General features: G+C 39.7%; 1 protein-coding gene across 11 annotated transcripts in view; it reads left to right on the top strand.

The window, feature by feature from the left end:
• Nucleotides 1-23,954, top strand: part of LOC147357059 (C4b-binding protein alpha chain) — a 46,856-nt gene that overhangs the window by 19,136 nt on the left and 3,766 nt on the right. For all 11 annotated transcript variants that reach the window (XM_086342805.1, XM_086342804.1, XM_086342803.1 and 8 more), the window contains 5 exons: nt 10,879-10,964; nt 11,141-11,335; nt 11,578-11,760; nt 13,254-13,454; nt 14,835-15,026. In XM_086342805.1, the coding sequence (XP_086198931.1) occupies nt 10,879-10,964; nt 11,141-11,335; nt 11,578-11,760; nt 13,254-13,454; nt 14,835-15,026 (857 nt within the window). The remainder of the gene's footprint in view (nt 1-10,878; nt 10,965-11,140; nt 11,336-11,577; nt 11,761-13,253; nt 13,455-14,834; nt 15,027-23,954) is intronic.

Below are 23,954 nucleotides of genomic sequence, written 5' to 3'. Positions count from 1 at the left end.
TCAATGTCCCCACTATTATTGTGCTACTATCAATTTGCCCTTTTATGGCAGTTAGCATTTGCCTTATATATTGAGGTGCTCCTATGCTGGGTGCATAAATACTTATAATTGTTACATTTTCTTCTCTGATTGATCCCATGATCAATATGTAGTGTCCTCCCTTATCTCTTGTAACTCTATTTATTTTAAAGTCTATCTTGTCTGATATGAGAATTGCCACTCCCACTTTCTTTTTATTTCCATTTGCATGGAATATCTTTTTCCATCCCCTCACTTTATGTCTGTATATGTCCCTAAGTCTGAAGTGGGTTTCTTGTGAGTGAAGAAGTGAAGTGAAGTCGCTCAGTCATGTCCTACTTTTTGCGACCCTGTGGACTGTAGCCCACCAGGCTCCCCTGTCTATGGAATTCTCCAGGGAAGAACACTGGAGTGGGTTGCCATTTCCTTCTCCAGGGGATCTTCCCGGCCCAGGGATCGAACCCAGGTCTCCCACATTGCAGGCAGACGCTTTAACCTCTGAGCCACCAGGAAAGCCCTTGGGTTTCATGTAGACAGCAATATATGGGTCTTGTTTTTGTATTCATTCAGCCAGTCTGTGCCTTTTGATTGGAGCACTTAATCCATTTACTTTCAAGGTAATTATTGACATGTATGTTCCTATTACCATTTTCTTAATTGTTTTTGCTTGTTTTTGTTCTTTCTTTTCTCTTGTATTTCATACCTAGAGAATTTGTTGTAAAGCTAGTTTGGTGATGCTGAATTCTTTTAGTTTTGCTTTTCTCCACCGAATCTGAATGAGATCCTTGCTGTGTAATCTTGGTTGTAGGTTTTTCCCTTTCATCACTTTATATCCTGCCATTCCCTTCTGGCTTGAAGAGTTTCTGCTAAAAAATCAGCTGACAACTTTATGGGAATTCCCTTGTATGTTATTTCTTACTTTTCCCTTTCTGCTTTTAACATTTTTTCTTTGAATTTACTTTTTGTTCACTTGATTGATACGTGTTTTTTCTTGGGTTTATCTTATATGAGACTCTCTGTGCTTCATGGACATCAGTGGATATTTACTTTTCCATGTTAGGGAAGTTTTCAACTATAATGTCTTCAAATATTTTCTCAAACCCTTTGTCTTTCTCTTCTGGGACTCCTACAATTTGAATTGTTGGTGCATTTAATGTTGTCCCAGAGGTCTCTGAGACTGACCTCAATTCCTTTCATTCTTTTTTCTTTATTCTGTTCCTTGGCAGTTATTTTCACTCTTCTATTTTCCAGCTCACAAATTGATTCTTCTGGTTCTGTTATTGTTATTAATTCCTTCTAATGTATTTTTCATTTCATTTATTGTATTGTTCACCACTGTTTGTTCAGTCCTTTAGTTCTTCTAGGTCCTTGTTAAATATTTGTTGTATTTTCTGGATCTATGCCTCCATTCTTTTTCCAAGATTTTGGATCATTTCTACTGTCATTACTCTGAACTCGTTTTCAGGTAGGTTGCCTATTTCCTCTTCATTTATTTGGTCTTGTAGGTTTTTAACCTTGTAATATATGTTTTTGTGGTCTCATTTTTTTTTTTTTTTTTTGGTAGGTGAGGCTGTGTCCCTGTCTTACTTATTTAGCCTGAGGTTTCCAGCACTGGAGTTGCTGGCAGTTGGGCAGAGCCAGGTTTTGGTGCTGAGATGAGGCCCTCCAGGATAACTCACTCTGATTAATATTCCCTTTGGTCTGAGGTTCTGTGTTAGTCCAATGGTTTGGATGCAACTCTGTCACTACAGGAGCTCACTCCTGACCCTCAGAGCAAAAAAAAAAAAAAAAAAAAAGGTAAAAGAAAAAAAATATAACAAAAGCAAAGAACAAAAGGTTAAATTAGAAAATTAAAAATATATTAGAAAAAATAAAAACATAAATGAAACAAAAATACAGCAAAACAGAAGCACAACAGCAAAAAAGAAAAGAGAAGGAAAAGGATGCTGGAAAAGGCTTTGGCTGTAGGGGGGCAGGTCTTAGGAGAGAATGGGGCTTAGGCAGGTGTGGGGAGGGGGCTCAGTACCAGTCCTGAGGGGTGATGGAGGCAGGACTTAGGGCTCAGCAGAGCTAGAGGGTACCTCAATGGTCCAAGGTTCAGGCAACAGGACCCCAACAGGCATTCCAGGGTCGAAACTGGAGGGGGGAAACAATGGTTCCATTCCCTTCCAATCCAATCCCTGGAATGTTTCTCCTTATCTCTTCTGGGCCCCTCACTGGATGGTCCTCACTTGAGTGTGGAAACCCTTCCCCTCCCCCACATGCATCTCAGGAGCACTGGGTCTACTGGAGTCTACTTTTCCTTCCTCCTTCCCTCCTTCCCTCTCTTCCCCCCAGGAACCCTGCAGCTAGAGGGGGCCTCAGAGGGTGAAAGTTCAGGTCTGAGATCCCAGTAGGCTTCCTAGGGTTTGAGTGGGCAGGGGAAATACTGGCTGTGTTGACTTTTGATCCTATGATTCCCCCAAGGTCTCTCCACATCCCCACTGTGGGTGGCCCTCTCCCAGCTTGGGAATCCCTTTTCTCCCCCAAGCTGAGCCTCAGGGGTGCCAATTCCTCCCGCTTCCACTTCTCCTCCCCCTTCCCTTCCCCCCATGTCCTACCTGGTAACACAGGAGTTCCTCCCATCCTTAGGTGTCTGAGGTCCACCGCCAGTGCCTGGTAGATGCCCTAGCCGTGAGGAGATGTGAGCTCCATGTCCTCCTACTCTGCCACATCTACCCCACGCTTTATATATTAGATTGCGCAAAGAATAGTATTTGTGGATCACCTGGAGAAGGAAATGGTAACCCACTCCAGTATTCCTTCCTGGAAAATCCCATGGACAGAGGATCCTGGTGGGCTACAGTCCATGGGGTCACAAAGAGTTGGACACAACTTAGTGACTAAACAGCAATGACAGCAATGAAAATATATATGGTGGCTAAAGAGAGATAAGCATTATTTTTAACATGATCTTTTAGTACACACTTCTCTTGGCCTCAGTACTCTTATTTTAGGTGATAAAAATGTTCTTTCCTCCTGGTATAGAAAAGTCATATTTCACATGGGAATTTGGTCTGCTTTCTTGAAGAAAAGGGGAGGTCAGAAGTTTCTTGCATCTGCTAATTTTCGGGTACCTTTAGCTAAAAATAATACTGACGCCAAAGTGGCCTGTTTTGGGGTGCTATACCCTATTTATTTTAGTGTTATTCTCGTTTCTTTAGAAGTGTTTCAATATTTTCTTTCTGCATTTCTTGAAGTGATTAAACCTAGGTATTTTAGTTTTTCTATTTTATTTATTTATTTTTAATTTTTTACTTATTTTATTTAATTTTTGGCTGTGGTGGATCTTTGTTACTGCAAGAGCTTTAGTCGAGTTGTGGCAGGTGGAGCTACTCTCTAATTGTGGTGCACTGGCCTCTCACTGTGGTGGCTTCTCTTGTTGCAGAGCACAGGGTGTGTGGGCTTCGGTAGTTTGATGCATGGGCTCAGTAGTTGTGGCCCCTGGGCTTTAGAGTACAGGCTCAATTGTTGTGGCGTACAGGCTTAGTTGCTCAGAAGTATGTGGAATCTTCCTGGATCAGGGATGAAACTCATATCTCCTGCATTAGCAGGTGGATTCTTTACCACTGAACCACCAAGGAAGCCCCTAGTTTTGCTACTTTAAATGGATCATTTCTTCCATTAAATACTGTAATATTATATGTGTATTTATACACAAATATGCTTGATTTCTGCATGTAAACTTAATGTCTAAGCTAATTTTCTAAATTATTTTATTATTTATATTAGTTTTTCAGTTTAATTCTCTTGGGATTACCCAGTTTGCAATCATATCCTCTGCAAAGAGTGATTATTTTACTTCTTAATTTCCATTTTCATACTTTTTTTAATTGTAGCTTTTTTTTTTTTCTATATCAGTTATATTAGTTAGGACTAACTCAGGTGTATATATATGGATTTGCTATAGGAATCTGACTTGATAACAGTCTGGCAGCTGGCGAAAGTGTACAGGAGGCTGTTTCTTTTATGTTTGCTACCGTGACCTGAGGTCAGCAGGGCAGGCAGTCAAAAAGGGAAGGTGGATTTGAAGTGGGAGATGTAAAACCAAAAGAAGAATCACGTGGCTGAGTGGAGTATAGACTGGAAGTCATAGTATGCACTAGAGTATACCCATGAGTATAGACTGGGGTTCATATTGTTCTTTCACTACCTCTTAGCCTTCGACTTCAAAGATGAGAATGTCTTGTAGAAGTTGTTGCCCTTCTCTGCAGTGCTAATGTACTTGGATCAGAAGTTGGACTATATGAAGGAGGACATCCTTCAGGAGCTGGGTTTGCTGTAATTCTGGCTGTGTGTTATGGCACCAAGGTGATGGAGCAGAGAAGTAATATGTGTTAACTGTAGGCACATCTTATGCTGTGATCTGATCTTTTAAGCATATACAGAACTTGGCTATTAATTCACTTACAGACCACAATAACTTGGCATTATGCATGAAAGAAAATTCTGGAAAAGTTTCTCCTTAGGTTCAGTTCAGTTCAGTTCAGTTCAGTTGCTCAGTTGTGTCCGACTCTTTGCGATCCCATGAATCGCAGCACGCCAGGCCTCCCTGTCCATCACCAACTCCCAGAGTTCACTCAGACTCATGTCCATCGAGTCAGTGATGCCATCCAGCCATCTCATCCTCTGTCGTCCCCTTCTCCTCCTGCCCCCAATCCCTTCCAGCATCAGAGTCTTTTCCAATGAGTCAACTCTTCACATGAGGTGGCCAAAGTACTGGAGTTTCAGCTTCAGCATCATTCCTTCCAAAGAAATCCCAGGGCTGATCTCCTTCAGAATGGACTGGTTGGATCTCCTTGCAGTCCAAGGGACTCTCAAGAGTCTTCTCCAACACCACAGTTCAAAAGCATCAATTCTTCGGCGCTCAGCCTTCTTCACAGTCCAACTCTCACATCCATACATGACCACAGGAAAAACCATAGCCTTGACTAGACGGGCCTTTGTTGGCAAAGTAATGTCTCTGCTTTTGAATATGCTATCTAGGTTGGTCATAACTTTCCTTCCAAGGAGTAAACGTCTTTTAATTTCATGGCTGCAGTCACCATCTGCAGTGATTTTGGAGCCCAGAAAAATAAAGTCTGACACTGTTTCCACAGTTTCCCCATCTATTTCCCATGAAGTGATGGGACCAGATGCCATGATCTTCGTTTTCTGAATGTTGAGCTTTAAGACAACTTTTTCACTCTGCACTTTCACTTTCACCAAGAGGCTTTTTAGTTCCTCTTCACTTTCTGCCATAAGGGTGGTGTCATCTGCATATCTGAGGTGATTGATATTTCTCCCGGCAATCTTGATTCCAGCTTGTGCTTCTTCCAGTCCAGGGTTCTCATGATGTACTCTGCATATAAGTTAAATAAGCAGGGTGACAACATACAGCCTCGAGGTACTCCTTTTCCTATTTGGAACCGGTCTGTTGTTCCATGTCCAGTTCTAACTGTTGCTTCCTGACCTGCATACAAATTTCTCAAGAGGCAGATCAGGTGGTCTGGTATTCCCATCTCTTTCAGAATTTTCCACAGTTTATTGTGATCCACACAGTCAAAGGCTTTGGCATAGTCAATAAAGCAGAAATAGATGTTTCTTTGGAATTCTCTTGCTTTTTCCATGATCCAGTGGATGTTGGCAATTTGACCTCTGCTTCCTCTGCCTTTTCTAAAACCAGCTTGAACATCATGAAGTTCACGGTTCACATATTGCTGAGGCCTGGCTTGAAGAATTTTGAGCATTACTTCACTAGCATGTGAGATGAGTGCAATTGTGTGGTATTTTAAGCATTCTTTGGCATTGCCTTTCTTTGGGATTGGAATGAAAACTGACCTTTTCCAGTCCTGTGGCCACTGCTGAGTTTTCCAAATTTGCTGGCATATTGAGTGCAGCACTTTCACAGCATCATCTTTCAGGATTTGAAATAGCTCAAGTGAAATTCCATCACCTCCACTAGCTTTGTTTGTAGTGATGCTTTCTAAGGCCCACTTGACTTCACATTCCAGGATGTCTGGCTCTAGGTGAGTGATCACACCATCATGATTATCTGGGTCGTGAAGATCTTTTTTGTACAGGTCTTCTGTGTATCCTTGCCATCTCTTCTTAATATCTTCTGCTTCTGTTAGGTCCATATCTTTTCTGTCCTTTATTGAGCCCGTCTTTGCATGAAATGTTCCCTTAGTATCTCTAAAATTCTTGAAGAGATCTCTAGTCTTTCCCATTCTGTTGTTTTCCTCTATTTCTTTGCATTGATCACTCAGGAAGGCTTTCTTATCTCTTCTTGCTATTCTTTGGAACTCTGCATTCAAATGCTTATATCTTTCCTTTTCTCATTTGCTTTTCGCTTCTCTTCTTTTCACAGCTATTTGTAAGGCCTCCCCAGACAGCCATTTTACTTTTTTGCATTTCTTTTCCATGGGGATGGTCTTGATCCCTGTCTCCTGTACAATGTCATGAACCTCAGGCCATAGTTCATCAGACACTCTATCTATCAGATCTAGGCCCTTAAGTCTATTTCTCACTTCCACTGTATAATCATAAGGGATTTGATTTAGGTCATACCTGAATGCGCTAGTGGTTTTCCCTACTTTCTTCAATTTCAGTCTGAATTTGGCAATAAGGAGTTCATGATCTGAGCCACAGTCAGCTCCTGGTCTTGTTTTTGCTGACTGTATAGAGCTTCTCCATCTTTGGCTGCAAAGAATATAATCAGTCTGATTTCAGTGTTGACCATCTGGTGATGTCCGTGTATAGAGTCTTCTCTTGTGTTGTTGGAAGAGGGTGTTTGTTATGACCAGTGCATTTTCTTGGCAAAACTCTATTAGTCTTTGCCCTGCTTCATTCTGTATTCCAAGGCCAAATTTTCCTGTTACTCCAGGTGTTTCTTGACTTCCTACTTTTGCATTCCAGTCCCCTGTGATGAAAAGGACATCTTTTTTGGGTGTTAGTCCTAAAAGGTTTTTTAGGTCTTCATAGAACCGTTCAACTTCAGCTTCTTCAGCGTTACTGGTTGGGGCATAGACTTGGATTACTGTGATATTGAATGGTTTGCCTTGGAAACAAACAGAGATCATTCTGTCGTTTTTGAGATTGCATCCAGGTACTGCATTTTGGACTCTTTTGTTGACCATTATGGCTACTCCATTTCTTGTAAGGGATTCCTGCCCACAGTAGTAGATATAATGGTCATCTGAGTTAAATTCTCCCATTCGAGTCCATTTCAGTTCGCTGATTCCTAGAATGTTGACATTCACTCTTGCCATCTCTTGTTTGACCACTTTCAATTTGCCTTGATTCATGGACCTGACATTCCAGGTTCCTATGCAATATTGCTCTTTACAGCAACAGACCTTGCCTCTATCACCAGTCACATCCACATCTGGGTATTGTTTTTGCTTTGGCTCCATCCCTTCATTCTTTCTGGAGTTATTTTTCCACTGATCTCCAGTAGCATATTGGGCACCTACTGACCTGGGGAGTTCCTCTTTCAGTATGCTATCATTTTGCCTTTTCATATTGTTCATACTCTGATGCTGGGAGGGATTGGGGGCAGGAGGAGAGAAGGGGATGACAGAGGATGAGATGGCTGGATGGCATCACTGACTCGATGCACTTGAGTCTGAGTGAACTCCGGAAGTTGGTGATGGACAGGGAGGCCTGGCGTGCTGTGGTTCATGGGGTTGCGAAGAGTCGGACATGACTGAGGGACTGAACTGAACTGAACTGAACTGTTCATGGGGTTCTCAAGGTAAGAATACTGAAGTTGTTTGCCATTCTCTTCTCCAGTGGACCACGTTCTGTCAGATCTCTCCACCACGACCTGCCCATCTTGGGTTGCCCCATGGGCATGGCTTAGTTTCATTGAGTTAGACAAGGCTGTGGTCCTAGAGTGATTAGATTGACTAGTTTTCTGTGAGTATGGTTTCAGTGTGTCTGCCCTCTGATGCCCTCTTGCAATACCTACTGTCTTACTTGGGTTTCTCTTACCTTGGGCGTGGGTTATCTCTTCACGGCTGCTCCGGCAAAGCGCAGCTGCTGCTCCTTACCTTGGATGAGGGGTATCTGTTCACCGCCACCGTTCCTGACCTTCAACATGGGATAGCTCCTTTAGGCCCTCCTTCACCTGCGCAGCCACGGCTCCTTGAACATGGGGTTGGTCCTCCCGGCTGCCATCCCGGGCCTCGGGTGTGGGGTTGCTCCTCCTGGTCGCTGCCCCTGGCTTCGGGCATGGGGCCATAGGGTAGCTCCTCCTGGCCACTGCCCCTGACCTCGGACGTGGGGTAACTGCTCTCGTTGCCGCCCCTGACCTCGGATGCGGGGTGGCTCCTCTTGGCCGCCCCCCGACCTCGGACGCGGGGTGGCTCCTCTTGGCCGCCCCCCCGACCTCGGACACGGGATAGCTCCTCTCGGCTGTTCCTGCACCGTTGCACCCTGGCACTCTCGGCCACTGCCCCGACCTCGGCTGTGGGTAGCTCCTCACAGCCGCGCTTAGTGTGCCGGTCGCAGCTGCCTGCCTCCTTGTCTTTTAGCCACCGCCATTTTGGACTCTGCTGCACTCAATATGCCAGCAAATTTGGAAAACTCAGCAGTTGCCACAGGACTGGAAAAGGTCAGTTTTCATTCCAATCCCAAAGAAAGGCAATGCCAAAGAATGCTCAAACTACCGCACAATTGCACTCATCTCACATGCTAGTGAAGTAATGCTCAAAATTCTCCAAGCCAGGCCTCAGCAATATGTGAACCGTGAACTTCATGATGTTCAAGCTGGTTTTAGAAAAGGCAGAGGAAGCAGAGATCAAATTGCCAACATCCGCTGGATCATGGAAAAAGCAAGAGAGTTCCAGAAACACATCTATTTCTGCTTTATTGACTATGCCAAAGCCTTTGACTGTGTGGATCACAATAAACTGTGGAAAATTCTGAAAGAGATGGGAATACCAGACCATCCGATCTGCCTCTTGAGAAATTTGTATGCAGGTCAGGAAGCAACAGTTAGAACTGGACATGGAACAACAGACCGGTTCCAAATAGGAAAAGGAGTACCTCGAGGCTGTATGTTGTCACCCTGCTTATTTAACTTATATGCAGAGTACATCATGAGAACCCTGGACTGGAAGAAGCACAAGCTGGAATCAAGATTGCCGGGAGAAATATCAATCACCTCAGATATGCAGATGACACCACCCTTATGGCAGAAAGTGAAGAGGAACTAAAAAGCCTCTTGGTGAAAGTGAAAGTGCAGAGTGAAAAAGTTGTCTTAAAGCTCAACATTCAGAAAACGAAGATCATGGCATCTGGTCCCATCACTTCATGGGAAATAGATGGGGAAACTGTGGAAACAGTGTCAGACTTTATTTTTCTGGGCTCCAAAATCACTGCAGATGGTGACTGCAGCCATGAAATTAAAAGACGTTTACTCCTTGGAAGGAAAGTTATGACCAACCTAGATAGCATATTCAAAAGCAGAGACATTACTTTGCCAACAAAGGCCCGTCTAGTCAAGGCTATGGTTTTTCCTGTGGTCATGTATGGATGTGAGAGTTGGACTGTGAAGAAGGCTGAGCGCCGAAGAATTGATGCTTTTGAACTGTGGTGTTGGAGAAGACTCTTGAGAGTCCCTTGGACTGCAAGGAGATCCAACCAGTCCATTCTGAAGGAGATCAGCCCTGGGATTTCTTTGGAAGGAATGATGCTGAAGCTGAAACTCCAGTACTTTGGCCACCTCATGTGAAGAGTTGACTCATTGGAAAAGACTGTGATGCTGGGAGGGATTGGGGGCAGGAGGAGAAGGGGACGGCAGAGGATGACATGGCTGGATGGCATCACTGACTCGATGGACATGAGTCTGAGTGAACTCTGGGAGTTGGTGATGGACAGGGAGGCCTGGCGTGCTGTGATTCATGGGGTCGCAAAGAGCCGGACACGACTGAGTGACTGATCTTATCTGATCTGATTTTGGACTCCTGTTTTCTATTCTAACTACCTAACATAGGTTTTTTATTTGATTTTTTCTTGTTTCTTGTGGTAAGGTTGTCTTGCTATATACTTCCCTTTAGTACTGCTTTTGATGCATCTCATTGGTTTTGGGTTGTGTTTTCATTGCCATTTGTTTCTAAAGATTTTTTTCATTTCCCTTTTTATTTCTTCAGTAACTTGTTCATTACTTAGAGTGTATTATTTAATCTCCATATGTTTATTTATTTTACAGTTTTTCCCCCCATAATCGACATCTAGTCTCATAGTATTATGGCTGGAAAAGATACTTGATATGATTTCAATTTTCTTAAATTTACTGAGACTTGATTTCTGACCCAAGATGTGTGAACCTTTATTCTTTAAGGACAATTTGCAGTCCTGCATGTATTGGGTTGTTATAGTTTTCACTGGCTTTAATTAGAGGGCATGGAAATAGTACAAGGTGGTGCCCAGGAAATCTCCCTACTTTTCAGATATAAACACCATCACCACTCTTGCTTTAAGCAAGCCAATGTCCCATGGCTAATCAGGATTAATCATTTCACTTAGGAAAGTAACATGCTTCTTTGTCTGTTTATTCATTTACTTGAGTACCCAGATTTGATGAGATCAAGTTTAAAGTTTAATTTGCCAGGATAGTATTAAATTATAGAATAAAAGAACAAATGAACAGATACACATCTCATTGCAGTGATAAAATTTTACAGAATGGCATTCTTAATGGAAAGTATTATGTGATAAAATATTATTTCTTCATTTTTAATATAGAATAGTAAGTCTATTTGTTCAGACTTCTTTATTCAACTTAATTTATACTAGGAATAATTTCATTAAAATCTTCAATCCTGTCTTATTCAGGTATGTCTTAATTGGCTCAGCCAACAGTTATTGTCAGCTACAAGATAAAGGAGTTGTCTGGAGTGATCCTCTCCCACAATGTATAAGTAAGCAAAGACTCTTTTTGACTTGACTATGAACTTAAACTTTATTACATGTTAGGTAATAATAAAACTCATGTCCCTCATTGTTGCTTCTTATACACTTCATTAGAATTTGCATCATGAATATTAGATTTTAAGGATGACTTCCCTCATTTTTTCTTCCTCTTCACTCATCTCAGTTGCCAAGTGTGAACCTCCTCCAACCATTAGTAATGGGAGACACAATGGTGGCGATGAAGACTTCTACACATATGGCTCTTCTGTCACCTACAGCTGTGACCGTGACTTCTCAATGTTAGGCAAAGCCTCCATTTCTTGCAGAGTGGAAAATAAGACAATAGGTGTTTGGAGTCCAAGCCCTCCTTCTTGTAAAAGTAAGTCATAATGATGAATTTTGGTTTGAATTCTTAGTTTAAAAGAAAAAGGAAGGGAAAGGTATTGGGGGAGGTGAAATTATTCAAAGAAAAACTAATTATTTTAATGATGCAGTGGTTAATTTGGTAAACTGATATTTATGCTGTACCAGTTTGTGGTAACAAATAGCACTGATATGATGGAATCTCATTTTACTGAAGCTTTTAAAAGTTGAAATTTGTCTTTTCTTGTGGATTTTTAGAAGTCATTTGTGTTCAACCAGTGGTTAAAGATGGAAAAATAACCTCTGGGTTTGGACCCATCTATACTTATCAACAGTCTATTGTATATGCCTGTAATAAAGGTTTTCGGCTTGAAGGCGATAGTTTAATCCATTGTGAAGCTGATAATAGCTGGAATCCTCCTCCTCCCACTTGTGAACTCAGTAAGTATGGACCATGAAAGAGTTTCAATGTTTGGCATCTAAAGATATCCAGAAATATTATTGGGAGCATACTTACATGCCTAAGCACATCTGAATCACACTAGAAGTTTAAATTTAGATCAATCCCTCTTTTTTTTCTTGTTGAAAAAAAGGATTACAGTATACTGTGCAAGACCATATAACATCACAAAAAGCTGTCACACACAGTTGTAAAGGTTGTGCATACTCCACCCCTAAAGATAGAGTTTAGCATTGTAGAGGTTGCTCTACAATAAACTGTTTATTGTATGTTTATTTCAAAATATAGTATGTTTATTTCAACAATTTTCTTGAACTTGATAGAAAATTGCTTTGTTCTAACAAAGATCATATGATAATTGTTTTAAAGATAAACAGTAAAGAGCCCTGAGGGAAAAAGGTCTTTTTCTAACTTACACAAAATTTTGTATGGATTAACTATCAATGTAATTCTCATACTCTGAAATTATAAACTCATGTGGATCCCTGAAAATTATCTTAATAGTAATAATAATGACTTGATGCTAGTATAGGTTTATAGCAAGAATTAATTCAATGGATTCTGTCCAGAATTGTGGGCACTAGTATTATCCTCATTTTAAGAACCAGACATCCATTATTTGAAATGTCCAGGTTAGGAAAATCCATAGAGAGAGAAAGTCTTTTAGTGGTCTCTAGGACCTGGGAGAAGACAAGACTAGGGGGTAACTGCTAACAAGTACTGAATTTATTTTTGGGTTGGTAAAAATATCCAAAAGTTGGATAGTGGTGATGGTTGGAAAACTCTGTAAATATACTGAAAACCACTGGATTGCATACTTTAAATGGATGAATTTTATGTTATGTGACTTGTCTCTCAATAAAACTGTTTAAAAAGACCTTTACCCTTGAAGATGAAAATATAATAAATGTCCAAATTGACGTGTTTGTATTATATTTCCATATTGTGAACCTGTATTATCAGGAAAGAGTGAAGATGACAAGACACAGATTTAGGCTCAAAAGTCACTTGGTATTTTATTTGTTCTTGACAAACCCTTCAATGATAAAGCTCCTGATGTCATCTGAATAAGAGGAATGGCTCTTGTTTATTTTCTTCTATTAGTCAGGAAACAAGAAAGTTTGATGTGTTTGCCTGAAACATTTCTCCAGCCATACTTACCTAGCAAGCCCAATGTTTCAATTCAGAGACTAAAGTTTGTGATATAAAATGAAGATGAAAAAGAATTCACATTTTAAAAAGTTGGCACAACACACAGAAATCACTTGTCAGTGCCCCTAGTAAGAACTTCTCTGATGCCTTCCACATTTGGATGCCTGTCCTGTGTGTTTTCTGGTATGGCTGATTCATCAGCCATGGTAGGCTGGCTCCTGGCTGAACGAGGACTTGCCACCCTTTTATATGACAGGCTCATTGATCATTGTTGCATCCCTATTGAGAGTGTACTTTTCCCTTTTTGTTTCTTTATGAGCAGATGGTTGTCTTGGCTTACCACACATCCCTCATGCCTTGTGGGAAAGATATGACCACCAGACACAAACAGAACAGCAAGTGTATGATATTGGGTTTGTATTGAGCTACAAGTGCCATTTTGGCTATAAGCCAGAGACAGATGGACCTACAACTGTGACTTGTCAGAGCAATTTGGAGTGGAGCCCATACATAGAATGTAAGGGTGAGTTTCTTTTTTTGTAAATCTTTTTGTATATTAAATATTCAGTATGAGCTTGATTTTTCATCTTAAATGGATGTAATTTTTCCCTCAAGATAAATTTGACATTATATTAATTGAACTGTATATGAACTATTATCACCAGAAGGGACCATAAATTTCTTGGAGTTTGAGCTGAGAAATTATAATCTTATCCTGATTCAGAATCAAATGAGATACAAGCACAGAAGTCAAATATTACACAGATTAAGTATTAGCTCCAATATTGGTAAAGGTAGAATGTAGAATACAACTCAACCATTGCTTGAGTCAGACCTCCATAACAGCCCTTTCCTCCCCAGTATAGGCTCTGGGGTGCTTTGCAGAGGAAAGTCTGTGAAGTAGTCATGAACTCAACCAACTTCAGCGTGACTTGTGTCTCATGTCTCTTGAGTGATGGGACTGTGGGCTGAATGACCTGCCTCTAAAAGACAGACTCTGATCCCTGACTCAGTGTTTTTGCCTCAATAGGACAGGAAGGAGACTGTCTCTAGTCTCACTTGAGAGTAAGTGAGGGACTGAGAGACATATGGATGCAATTTTATGGGACTCTGCAATTGACAACATGCATTTTTATACCTATCTATGGGAGTCTTGCCATTTTAGAGGTGAAGACACTGAGGCACAGAATACAGGGAACTTTATTCTGTAGATTGGAATTGAAAAAATATGTGAAATGCACAAATAATGATAGCTCAGTTAGTAAAGAATTCACCTGCAATTCAGGAGACCCCCAGTTCAATTCCTGGGCTGGGAAGATCTGCTGGAGAAGGGATGGACTACCCACTCCAATATTCTTGGGCTTCCCTTGTGGCTCAGCTGGTAAAGAATCCGCCTGCAATGCAGGAGACCCGGATTTGATCCCTGGGTTGGGAGTGATTACCTGGAGAAAGAAAAGGCTACTCACTCCAGTATTCTGGCTTAGAGAATTCCATGGACTATATAGTCCATGGGATCGCAAAGAGTTGGACATGACTAAGTGCCTTTCACTTTCATAAATAATGAAAAATGGTAGTTCACATATTGAAAGATTATTTGTTTCACATTAGGAGTTAAAGTTTAATTGCAGTCATTCAAACTCATTTTGTGGAAATAAAAAGAAAGACCTTAATATCATGGAATTAAAATATCATTAATAAAATCTTTTACCACCACTTAAATAAGGTATTGGAAACAAATGAGCTGGAGTGCTTTAGCAAATCAGGGACTGGGAGAACAGACTTGGTGTCCCTGTTATCCCAATCTCTCTTCAGTGATGAGATCTTCTAAAGGTAGAAATGGGATTTAGCCATAGGAGCCTCCTCATAGTGATTTTACTATTAGTCTTCTTTTATTTTTTTTTAGAGGTATGTTGCCCAGAACCAAACCTGAATAATTATGGAAGCATCACTCTACACAGAAGACCTAGCACTAGTACTCACTGTACCTATATCAGTGGAGATAAGATTTCATATGAATGTCATAGTAAATATATGTTTGATGCTATATGTACAAAACATGGCACTTGGAGTCCTAGAACACCAGAATGCAGACCAGGTAAGACCTTATGGAAACACATTTTTTAAAAGAAGTTTTTCATGTCAAATTGATGGAGATTATAATTCTTTGCATTTTATTTACCAAGTTTTTAGTGAATATATTTGTTTTTCTATCTATATTAAAAATCTTTTTTTTTGTTTTTTGTTTTTTTTTGAAACTTTTATTTTGTTAACTGTGTAACCAATTAACAATGCAGTGATAGTTTCAGGTGAACAGCAAAGGGACTCATGTCTGTATATCCATTCTCCCCAAACACAATTCCCATCCAGGCTGCCACGTAACATTAAGCAGAATTCCATGTGCTATGCAGTAGGTCCTTGTTGGTTATCCATTATGAATATAGTAGTGTGTATGTGTCCATCCCAAATTACTTAACTATCTCTTCCCCCATGATTCCCCCTGGCAACCGCAAGATCATTCTCTAAGTCTGTTGGTCTGTTTCTGTTTTGTAAGTTCATTTGTATCATTTCCTTTTAGGTTTCACATGTAGGTGATATTATGTGATATTTCTCTTTCTCTGTGTGACTTACTTCACTCAGCATGACAATCTCTAGGTCCACCCATGTTGCTGCAAAGGACATTATTTCATTCTTTGTAATGGCTGAGTATTATTTCATTGTATTTATGTACCACATCTTCTTTATCCATTCATAGACATTTAGGTTGCTTCCATTTCTTGGCCATTGTAAACAGTGCTGAAATGAACATTGAGGTGCATGCATCCTTTCAGTCCATGTTTTTCTCCAGATATATGCCCAGGAATGGGATAGCAGGGTTATATTGTAGTTCTATTCTTAGATTTTAAGGAACCTCCATACTGTTCTTCATAGTGGCTGTACTAATTTACATTCCCACAACAGTGTGGGAAGGTTCCCTTCTCTCCACATCCTCCACAGCATTCACTGTTTGTGGAGTTTTTGATAATGGCCATTGTGATTGCTGTAAGGTGATATCTTATTGTAGTTTTGATGTGCATTTCTTTAATAATTGGTGATACTGAGCATCTTTCCATGTGCCTCTTGTCCATCTGTATGTCTTCTTTGGAGAAACGTCAATATTTAGGACTTCTGCCCATTTTTGGTTAGGCTGTTTGTTTTGATAGTGCTAAACATCATGGCAGCAGCAGCAGCAGTGACTGTTCTTGCTTGGAGAATCCCAGGCACGGTGGAGCCTGGTGGGCTGCCATCTATGGGGTCGCACAGAGTCGGACACGACTGAAGCGACTTAGCAGCAGCAGCAGTAGCATCAGCAAACATCATGGGCTTTTCATAAATTTTGGAGACTAATCCCTTTTCAGTTACATCATTAACAAATATTCCAAGCTGTGGGTTGTCTTTTGTTGTTGTTGTCTTTTCATTTGTTTATTGTTTCTTTTGCTGTGCAAAAGCTTTTGAGTTTAAGTAGATATCATTTGTTTATTTTTGTTTTTATTTCCATTATTCTGGGAGATGAATTGAAAAAGATGCTGGTGGAATTTATGTCAGAGAGTGTTCTGCCTATGTTTTCCTCTAGGAGCTTTATAGAGTCTGGTCTCGCATTTAGGTTTTTAATCCATTTCAAGCTTATTTTTTGTCTATGGTGTTAAAGAATGGTCTAATTTTATTTTTTTAAATTTGTAGCTGTATATGATTTTCCCAGCATCATTTGAAGAGACTGCCTTTCCAACATTGTGTAGTCTTGCCCCCTTTGTGTATGTGTTTTATCTGGGTTTTTTATCCAGTTCCATTGATCTATATTTCTACTTTTGTATGAATATCATACTTTCTTGATGACTGTAGCTTTGCAGTATAGTCTGAGGTCAGGGAGGCTAATTCCTCCAGCTTTGTTTTTTTCTTAAGATTGCTTTGGCTAATCAGGATCTTTGTGTCTCCATTACAAATTTTAAGACTTTTTGCTCAAGTTCTGTGAAAAATTCCATTGGTAGTTTGATAGGGATTGCATTGACTCTGCTTTGTGTAGTATAGTCGTTTTAGCCATATTGATTCTTTTCATCTACAAACATGGTATTTTTTCATCTGGTTGTGTCTTCTTTGATTTCTGTCATCAGAATCGCATGGTTTTGGGGGTGGAGGTCTTTTGTCTTATTGTTGTTTAGTTGCTCAGTCATGTCTGGCTCTTTGCGACCCCAGGGACTGCAGCATGCAAGACTTCCCCGTCCTTCACTATCTCTCAGAGTTTGATCAAACTCATGTCAGTGATGCCATCCAACCATCTCATCTTCTGTTTCCCCCTTCTCTCCCTGACCTCAATCTTTCCCAGCATCAGGGTCTTTTCCAATGAGTGAGCTCTTTGAATCAGGTGTCCAGAGTATTGGAGTTTTACCTTCAGCATCAGTCCTTCCAATGAATATTCAGGATTGATTTTCTTTAGGAATGACTGGTTTGATCTCCTTGGTGTCCAAAGGGCTCTCAAAAGTCTTCTCTAGCACCACAGTTCGAAAGCACCAGTTCTTCAGAACTCAGCCTTCTTCATGGTGCAAATTTCATATCTGTACATGACTACTGGAAAAACAATAGCTTTGACTAGACAGATCTTTGTTGGCAAAGTAATGTCTCTGCTTTTTATTTTTTTCCTATTCTGAATTATTATTTATTTTAAAATATGTATTTATTTATTTTAATTGGGGGCTAATTACTTTACAATATTGTATTGGTTTTGCCATACATCAACATGAATCCACCACGAGTGTACACGTGTTCCCCATCCTGAACCCCTCCCACCTCCTTCCCCGTACCATCACTCTGGGTCATCCCAATGCACCAGCCCCAAGGACCCTGTATCCTGCATCAAACCTGGACTGATGATTCATTTCTTATATGATATTATACATGTTTCAATGCCATTCTCCCAAATCATCCCACCCTCTCCCTCTCCCACAGAGTCCAAAATACTGTTGTATACATCTGTGTCTCTTTTGCTGTCTCGCATACAGGGTTATCGTTACCATCTTTCTAAATTCCATATATATGTTTTAGTATACTGTATTGGTATTTTTCTTTCTGGCTTACTTCACTCTGTATAATAGGCTCCAGTTTCATCCACCTCATTAGAACTGATTCAAATGTATTCTTTTTAATGGCTGAGTAATACTCCATTGTGTATATGTACCACAGCTTTCTTATCCATTCATCTGCTGATGGACATCTAGGTTGCTTCCATGTCCTGGCTATTATAAACAGTGCTGCAATGAACATTGGGTACATGTGTCTCTTTCAATTCTGGTTTCCTCAGTGTGTATGCCCAGTAGTGGGATTGCTGGGTCATATGGCAGTTCTATTTCCAGTTTTTTAAGGATTCTCCACACTGTTCTCCATAGTGGCTGTACTAGTTTGCATTCCCACCAACAGTGTAAGAGGGTTCCCTTTTCTCCACACCCTCTCCAGCATTTATTGCTTGTAGACTTTTGGATGGCAGCCATTCTGACTGGCATGAAATGGTACCTCATTGTGGTTTTGATTTGCATTTCTCTGATCATGAGTGATGTTGAGCATCTTTTCATGTGTTTGTTAGCCATCTGTATATCTTCTTTGGAGAAATGCCTATTTAGTTCTTTGGCCCATTTTTTGATTGGGTCATTTATTTTTCTGGAATTGAGCTGTAGGAGTTGCTTGTATATTTTTGAGATTAGTTGTTTGTCAGTTGCTTCATTTGCTATTATTTTCTCCCATTCTGAAGGCTGCCTTTTCATCTTGTTTAGAGTTTCCTTTGTTGTGCAGAAGCTTTTAATTTTAATTAGGTCCCATTTGTTTATTTTTGCTTTTATTTCCAGTATTCTGGGAGGTGGGTCATAGAGGATCCTGCTGTGACGAATGTCGGAGAGTGTTTTGCCTATGTTCTCCTCTAGGAGTTTTATAGTTTCTGGTCTTACGTTGAGATCTTTAATCCATTTTGAGTTAATTTTTGTGTATGGTGTTAGAAAGTGTTCTAGTTTCATTCTTTTACAAGTGGTTGACCAGTTTTCCCAGCACCACTTGTTAAAGATATTGTCTTTTATTTTTTTTTTAATTTTATTTTATTTTTAAACTTTACATAATTGTATTAGTTTTGCCTCCTTTGTCAAGGATAAGGTGTCCATCGGTGCGTGGATTTATCTCTGGGCTTTCTATTTTGTTCCATTGATCTATGTTTCTGTCTTTATGCCAGCACCATACTGTCTTGATGACTGTGGCTTTGTAGTAGAGCCTGAAGTCAGGCAGGTTGATTCCTCCAGTTCCATTCTTCTTTCTCAAGATTGCTTTGGCTATTTGAGGTTTTTTGTATTTCCATACAAATTGTGAAATTATTTGTTCTAGCTCTGTGAGGAATACCGTTGGTAGCTTGATAGGGATTGCATTGAATCTATAGATTGCTTTGGGTAGTACACTCATTTTCACTATATCGATTCTTTCGATCCAAAAACATGGTATATTTCTCCATCTATTAGTATCCTCTTTGATTTCTTTCACCAGTGTTTTATAGTTTTCTATATATTTAGGTAGATATATGCCTAAGTATCTTATTCTTTTCGTTGCAATGATGAATGGAATTGTTTCCTTAATTTTTCATTCTATTTTCTCATTATTAGTGTTTAGGAATGCAAGGGATTTCTGTGTGTTGATTTTATATCATGCAACTTTACTATATTCATTGATTAGCTCTAGTAATTTTCTGATGGAGTCTTTAGGGTTTTCTATGTAGAGGATCATGTCATCTGCAAACAGTGAGAGTTTTACTTCTTCTTTTGCAATTTGGATTCCTTTTATTTCTTTTTCTGCTCTGATTGCTGTGGCCAAAACTTCCAAAACTATGTTGAATAGTAGTGGTGAAAGTGGGCACCCTTGTCTTGTTCCTGAGTTTAGGGGAAATGCTTTCAGCTTTTCAGCATTGAGGATAATGTTTGCTATGGGTTTGTCATATATAGCTTTTATTATGTTGAGGTATGTTCCTTCTATTTCTGCTTTCTGGAGAGTTTTTATCATAAATGGATGTTGAATTTTGTCAAAGGCTTTCTCTGCATCTGTTGAGATGATCATATGGCTTTTATTTTTCAATTTGTTAATGTGGTGTATTACATTGATTGATTTGTGGATATTGAAGAATCCTTGCATCCTTGGGCTAAAGCCCACTTGGTCATGGTGTATGATCTTTTTAACATGTTGTTGGATTCTGATTGCTAGAATTTTGTTAAGAAGGTTGCATCTATATTCATCAGTGATATTGGCCTGTAGTTTTCTTTTTTGTGGCATCTTTGTCAGGTTTTGGTGTTAGGGTGATGGTGGCTGCATAGAATGAGTTTGGAAGTTTACCTTCCTCTGAAATTTTCTGGAAGAGTTTGAGTAGGATAGGTGTTAGCTCTTCTCTAAATTTTTGGTAGAATTCAGCTGTGAAGCCATCTGGACCTGGGCTTTTGTTTGCTGGAAGATTTTTGATTACAGTTTCAATTTCCGTGCTTGTGATGGGTCTGTTAAGGTTTTCTATTTCTTCCTGGTCCAGTTTTGGAAAGTTGTACTTTTCTAAGAATTTGTCCATTTCTTCCATGTTGTCCATTTTATTGGCATATAATTGCTGATAATAGTCTCTTATGATCCTTTGTATTTCTGTGTTGTCTGTTGTGATCTCTCCATTTTCATGTCTAATTTTATTGATTTGCTTTTTCTCCCTTTGTTTCTTGATGAGTCTGGCTAATAGTTTGGCAATTTTATTTATCCTTTCAAAGAACCAGCTTTTGGCTTTGTTTCCTCTGCCTTTTCTAAACCCAACTTGCAATCTTGAAGTTCTCAGTTCACAAATGCTGAAGCCTAGCTTGGAGGATTTTGAGCAAATCTTACTAGCATGGGAGATGAGTTCAATTGTCTGGTGGTTTGAACAGAAGATCCAGTACTGCCTTTCTTAGGAAGTCGGATGATATTGACCTTTTCTAGTCCTGCGGCCACTGCTAGGTTTTCCAATTTTGCTGACATATTGAGTACAGCACTTTAATAGCATCTTCTTTAAGGATTTTAAATATCTGCTGGAATTCCATCACCTCTGCTAGCTTTATTGGCAGCAATGGTTCCTAAGACCCACTAGACTTTACATTCCAGGATATCTGGCTCTAGGTGAGTGATCACACTATTTGGTTATCTGGGTCTTGAAGATCTTTTTGTATAGTTCTGTGTATTCTTGCCACCTCTTCTTAATATCTTCTGCTTCTATTAGATGTCAGTGGGAAGCTGACATCTTAAATAGTTTAAAGACATTGTTATGTATCCTTGAGGCAGACCAAGACTGCCTCAAGGCTCTATTGTTTCTTGGGTGCCCCTCCCTTGTCTTTTCATCCCTTCCTTTCCTAAATTAATATTTGTTAGAATCTGCCCTTTGGAATTAGGGGAATGTCATGGAGGTTGAAGGTGTGTTCCTTACAAGAAACCAGGGATAGAAGGGCTTCTGTGCCCAGGAGCCCCACAGGATCCTGATCAATTTCATGCAGAAGAAAAAAAATGCTTATAACTGTGCATTCATATGGTCAGATCCAAATCCACACTTTAAAAAAGAAAATGTTGAATAAAGCTGGCACAAATTCTATAGCTCCTGACTTCTTCTCACTAAAGCCAACTGCTGACTTCTTAAAGATAGGGAGGGGTACAAAGCTCAGCACCCATCAGCTTTCAGTCTCTATCTGCTAAATGAATGAAAGGATAGAAAATCAGATCTTGAGATGAGTGTCATTTTTCCCCTCCTTACATTTTTGCAGTTTAAGTGTTGGAACATTACTAAAGAAGGACAATCTAGAGGCAGATGAAATTACTAAATTTAACTTTGATTTCTCCTCTTGGAAATCTACTTAGTTCTTCTGAAGTGTGTGTGAACTGAGAAAAGTTTCCAATACTAGAAATTTCTCTTATACTTTGGCACTTTTTAACCTAGAAGTTCCCATCCACTGCTCAGTTGTGAGTATGTTGATCTCAGGACGCACTGGTTGAAACATTTGGGCACCCTCCCAGGACACCTGGTACTAGTGAAATGACCCTATTATTGTGCTGCTTATGGATCAATCACTTGGTCAGAGAACAAGCTTGTCTTTTGTCCCAATATCAAGGATGCTTCTAATATCATAGCATAATAGGGTTTTGGATTCCTCAAGGACAGATTTCCTCCTTGGAAAATGGAAATTAGAACAATGAACTTCACAGGGGGATAAATATTAGTAACTGTTGTGACTTCCATCAAGAGAGAGGAACTATACCATTGTTCATTCCCTACCACGCACGCCTTTTTCATAATTTGCTTTTACAATGTAAGTTTAGAATTTAAGAAATGTGTAACGGTGGTGATTTGTCTGATCTGATGTTTTTATGTGTTGTATTTTTTTTTACCTAGCTTCGTTTGTACAATTTGAACAAAGGAAATGAACTTGCAGTGAAAATCCTTTCCTGAAGCATCATTCAGTTGGAAAAATGAAACAAAACACACACACACCAACAAAAAGCATATTAGGTTAAAAACGTGTATATACTGAATGTTTTTTAAGTGGATAAGTTTGTTAAAAAATACTGCTCATTAGTCCAACTTTCTTTTTATCCCCCATTATTTGTTCCCATTCTTTGACTTTGCTGGTTTCCCTCCATTTTCTGAATCAATGAAAATGGACCACATCTAATAGATAAGCTAGACATTTCAATTATTACCTTTTGTTTCTTGGTATTTATTCTTTTTTCTTCCTTTCTTTCTGGTCCATGTGCCTTTACCTACTACATTATAAAACCTGCTCAAATCTATTTAAACCTGCCTTTCAGAGTTTACATCTTTTCTTCCTTCTCTACCTTCCTTACTCTGGAACATCATCATGCCACCTAGTCTTGCTTATTCAGTAGAGTTAACATGATGCCATTGATGTTCTGTATCAATGTGCTGTTCTATGGGTGCCTGCATGGCCATGATATTTTCAGACTCTCTTATGACAAGGACAGAAGTGTTATCACAGCCAAGGACTAAAAATGCAGATGGAGGATCTTGACCTTTCCATATGTATGCACACTTCTTGTGATGTTCTTTTCTGACAGGGATGGCAAAGAAGGCCTCTGCTAAATCAGTGGCCTCATCTACCAGAAGACATGTTAATCTGCTCTAGCAAAGATACCACATGTGGTACAGTGGCTGCAATGCTGTTGCGTTTTTAGTAGTCTACTGTAATTCTCCAGAATCCGAATTTTTTGTAGTAGACAGACTTATGAAATACATGGGGATACAATGACCACTCTTGCATCTTCAATTATTTAAGAGTGGCACATATTTCTCCGTTTCCTCTACACATTGGTAAATGATATTTAAAAGAACTTATCTTCTTTGCCTCTAAGGGGAAGATATAGGTCATATCAATGACTTCTACTTGGTTTTCTTGGATAGGACAATCTTAACCCATAGGCCAAGGATGAATATGGGGATTATGCCAGTGACCAATTTTGTCTATCTGGCCCACACTTTCAAAGATAATGGAAATGCCCACCAAGTGGTTTAATAAGGGAGCCTTGATGGTTCCAGGTATCTATGTCAACTCAAACTCTATGTCCAATAATACTTGGATTATTATGCACTTCTCATCTGTGCATAATTGCTTATGTAAATGGACGCAGGTCCTCTCGGAAGACTGGGGAACTCATTACTGTGCATATGTCTCAAGTTGTTGTAGTCTCCTTAGTCATGGAAACTTTTTTCTTCAGTTAGTGATCTCCAGACCTGAGATTATTAATAGTACAGGTCCAGAAACTAAGCAACAGATTGTAATTTTTAATGGACCAAAGGCCATCAGCCTCCTGATCATCCATCCTTTATTTCTTTCCATGGTACAGATTGAGTAGTATCTAGTTGGCTGCTCATCTGTTTTCACCCTAAGGAATGTCATGTTCTATTAACCATCTTCCTAATCTCAGTCTGGTTGTATCTCTAACTTGCCACTCCTTATGATGA

This window comes from Bos grunniens, chromosome 16 (assembly GCF_055505025.1).
Source record: "Bos grunniens cultivar Pamir isolate PY7600 chromosome 16, Bosgru_T2T1.0, whole genome shotgun sequence".
NCBI lineage: Eukaryota > Metazoa > Chordata > Mammalia > Artiodactyla > Bovidae > Bos > Bos grunniens.
This window is presented reverse-complemented; position numbering and strand designations above follow the sequence as displayed.